Source organism: Aplysia californica, unplaced genomic scaffold, assembly GCF_000002075.1.
Source record: "Aplysia californica isolate F4 #8 unplaced genomic scaffold, AplCal3.0 scaffold00928, whole genome shotgun sequence".
Taxonomy (NCBI): Eukaryota; Metazoa; Mollusca; class Gastropoda; order Aplysiida; family Aplysiidae; genus Aplysia; species Aplysia californica.
In genome coordinates this window covers 187,313-191,494 of record NW_004798198.1, presented here as the reverse complement: position 1 = coordinate 191,494, position 4,182 = coordinate 187,313, and the positions used below count along the sequence as shown (strand labels likewise).

Genomic DNA, 4,182 nt, shown 5'->3' with positions numbered 1-4,182 from the left:
CACACACACACACACACACACACACACACACACACACATGCACACCCCCCCCCACACACACCATAACTAACCTGTACAAGAAGTAGTTGAGGCTGACGTGGTAGGTCCCCTCAGAGTTGTACGGGTCATAGAGCAGGTAGAAGGACCTGGTGCCACACAGAAGCAGAACCAGGGAGTTGAGAGACAGAAAGTACGGTCTGGACAACAGGCGTTGTATCCGCCACAGTCGCACCACGCTCAGACACGTGTACAGTCCCAGCAGGCCGAACAAACCCCCGAAGGCGTAGATGTGAATCTCCCAAGCGAACTGCCACGCCTCTTTGGCCTCTTCCCACTCCGGACCCGGTTCTACGGCCGGTTCGTAAGTACCGCCGCCTCGCTTACGGTGCCGGTTCTCATACTCGCTGGTCGAGTTCCCCTCCGCTTCTGATTCGCCTTCTCCTTCCCCTTCGCCTTCTGGTTCTGATTTTCCCTCCCCTTCCGGTTCTGATTTGCCTTCTCCTTCCGGTTCTGGTTCTTTTTCTCCTTCCGGTTTTGGCTCGCCTGCCGATTCTGATTCGGGTTCTGTTTTTGGTGCCAGTCCCACTTCCGATTCCGGAGTCGGTTCGTTTTCTGGTTCTGGTTCCACTTCGGGTTCGGAACCGTTAGCACGTGGCAAAGGATGGGAATTCGTTGATGTGTCAAATCCTTCCGGGTTCGGATCAGTCCCACTGCTATTGGGATCAGCAATAACTTTGCCTGAGTCAGGGTCGAACGGCGGAACCTTGTCACCGCCGATTACAACCGGCGTATTCGGATTAGTTTCGGATCCATCATCGAGTTTGGTGTAAGGCGGAGTTTGAGCAGTGGTCAACAGTCTCAAATCAGGGTCACTCGGGTCATTAGGGGTGATCTTCTCCGACTTAATCGACCACAAATTTGAATTATCGTCATTCGGACCTGACTCAGATTCGGCACCAGTTTCTGGAGACGTTGACGTATCGGGGGGTTCAGTCTCTGGTGTCGGTTCCTCCGAAACCGGAGGCTCCGTTTCTGGAACCGGTTCTTTTGTAGCCGAAGACTCCGTTGTCTCCGGTTCCGGTTCCAACGGTTCTGCCGACGTCACTTGGGATAGATCAGGTATCCAGTGGACGCCGCCTACTTTAGCTGTGGTCAGCGGCGAACCTGTTGTGATGGTCCCAGTCAGTTGATCGTCGTTCATTCCATCTTTGAGGTTATCTGCAGAAGTAGTAGCATCCTTCTCTTTATTGGATGAGCCACCCGTGATCTGCGTCGTATTCGAATCTTTGACAACATCCTGGTTGAGGTTTGAGTACGGAATAGAGGGACTGGCTGTTGTTACAGGAGGAATGGTATTCGTTTCATTGGTCGAAATCTTTGGCTCACTTTCACCTTCACTTTCGGGAATGGTGATGTTGAAATCGTTGTTGTTGACGCCACTAGAAAGACTTTCATCATCTACAGTGCTTGTATTGGAATGAATCGAAGGGTTGTTCGGGTTCTCAATTTTCAAAGACGAGTTGTCGTCTGCGTTTGAATCGAAAATGCCTTCTGGGATTGCGTTGATCTCGGAAAAGACGGGCGTGTTTAAGTTCACAGCAGTCGAAGGCTCAGCCACGGGGATCTCATTATTGTCAGCCTCTGATGTGACGTTATCGCTGGACCAGGCAGTAGAAGTATCGTTATTATGATCAAAGCTATCGTTGAAGAAACCAAACCCGTCTCCCGCAGCGCTGCTACTATTGTCGCCGGCATTTCTTCTCCTCCTAATCAGCTTCCCGGAGGAGGATGAGATGATGATCTCTGTGTGGCGAGTAGCAGCAGCCCCGCCCCTTGACCTCTTGACCTCCCAGCTATTGATACCCTTGTGAGATGATGGTCCCCCACGTCCCGGGTACCGCCAGCGCCGTCCACCGCTGTACACAGTAGTAGTTGTCGTTGTAGCGCTGACTCGATGATTACCTCCCTTTGAAATCTCCGAATTAGAGAGCGGCGAAGGAGTTGTTCCCCTTTCCGCACGTCGGTTTGAAATAACTGACCCCGAGCTGATTCTTCTTCCTTGACCTCCGGGGGTCATTGAGTTCAGACTGACCACCCTCATGTCCTGGTCATTATTACTGCGGGATGCGTCAGATCTTGTCAGTTTATCGCGACTCGATTCATCAAGCAGATACCCAACGTCTCCTAGACTTAATTCTGTGAATGGTTTCGTGTTCCCGTAAAGCTTGTTTGAACCACTCAAGAGGGTTTTGTCGACATTTTTGCCTCGCCTATACTTAAAAACACTGGAAGGAAGAGACAATGATCTCAAATTATTTCCCGCCTGGTCGATTTCGGTACCAGCATAACTCGTCGCCGCAGCGAATGGTTGGGACTCGCGAGACACAAACAGTTTGCTCTTGTCACTTCTTCTAGGAGGGGGGTAATGGGCTGGCCTTTCATCCGACCCCCTAGGAGACAGAGATGAAAGGAGCCGAATTTGTCCAGCACTAATCGAATGAACAAGGGGCCGTGCCAGAATGTCTCCGGACCTGGAGGCTGTGAGGAGTTTGGCAGACGTCGTGTGGTGTCGTGATGGGATGGCGGGGGGCGGGTGGAGGGTGGACTGACCGGGATGTCGGTGATGCTTGAACCCTTGCTGTTGTGGAGTGAGGTGGAGGCCCCAACAAAGCCCTAGGGGACCCAGGAGACAGGCGAACGCAGCACACAGTAGCAGCACTCGAGGAGGGGAGGAGGAGGAGGAAGGGGAGGGAGAGAAGGGGAAGGGGGAGGGAGAGGAGGAGGAGCCCATAGTTTCTCTCCTTTTGTGAGGCACCGGAGCAAAAAGACGACGGTTGAAAAGAACGTTTTCTTGGGGTGTCCGCGGAGATTTGGGGAGCACGTGTCTTCAAACTGTACGCTTGCCCTGGCTGCTCTACGGGCGTCTGCCAGGCTCATAAATGTAGCGCTGGCCTGTCCGGCTGGGTGGACATGTAGCAGATAGAATCCGGCCACCTCGAGTGTCCGCTCTCTGTTCTTGTCTCCATCTTCTGAAGGACTCTACACTACATCAGGAATCTTTCATCTGAAATCGAATCGATTCTCTCTCAGTGTCATGAGCACTTTCTTTTCGTCTGTTTTACACACAAGATCCACATGAGGTGTATCCTCTTCCCGGTTTAAGAGCTTCTCAAATCGAATCGATTTTTGCTATCAGTTTGATGTGAACTTTTTTTTATGTCTTACACAGGAGATCCAAATGAGGTGGGGCTTTTTTGTACTGAGGTGAACTGATTCACAACTTGAAAAAATTTCCATTCACTTTCACGTTCACACGTTTTTAAGAACACTTGGAGTATACATTCGTCAGTTCAAATCCTTTTGAAATATCACCAGTGTTTATTCCATCGTATTACGCATACTTTCGTTTCAACAACAAACAAGGAAATACTCTTCGTCTTCAGTAATTAGATTCCATCTGAAATCACACTTATTATACTTCAATTTTCAATTTTCCACTTTCATTTTCCTTGAAAAAATTCTCTTCATGTAGTATCGAACTCCTTCCTTCCTGCGATATAATCGTCACGTGACTTTTTGGTCAATCACGACTCAAGCACCACCATCCCCCGCTCCTTCCTTCCTTCTGTCCATCTCTCCAACCCTCAGCAGTGGGGATTGATCGACTCGTCCACAGCTCAGTTCAGACGTATCTGTGGACCAGGAAAAAATACAAGACGGTCAGATAGAAGCCGTTCGTGGGACGCTTGGATGAATGCGAAAATTTCACGCCTATTAGGCTCACCGCCCATAACCCGGCCGCCTCCCACGTGATTTGAAGCGGGCCTAAGAGGGGCTGTTTTGTTCTACTTCAGTGATAACACAGTTACTTACATACAGCTGCCCGGGGAATAGGCCAAATGGAATTTTCCCCCTTGTTTTTTCCCCCGTAATCCTCCTTTCTCGTGGGTGGACATCATAACTTCACCTCCCCCCTCCTCAAGGCAACGACATAGTTAAATAACATGTGTGTTACATGTAATGTCTTTTCTTAGAATGTATTCAGGGTCTCAGAGAAGAGGGGAGAAAGGAAAGGGAGGGGGAGGGGGGGGACGCAGGAAATAAAAGAAAACAAAAAGACAGTGACACATGAACAAATTGGCAACATTTCAAGTGTCCGTAACATTGGCAGAGCTGTTTTGT

General features: G+C 50.0%; 1 protein-coding gene across 1 annotated transcript in view; it reads right to left on the bottom strand.

The window, feature by feature from the left end:
* LOC101849503 overlaps nucleotides 1-4,182 on the bottom strand; it is a gene marked incomplete in the record, with an annotated part of 78,669 nt that overhangs the window by 11,082 nt on the left and 63,405 nt on the right. The window contains 1 exon segment of the mRNA XM_013089328.2: nucleotides 72-3,692. Within this exon segment, the coding sequence (XP_012944782.1) occupies nucleotides 72-2,791 (2,720 nt within the window).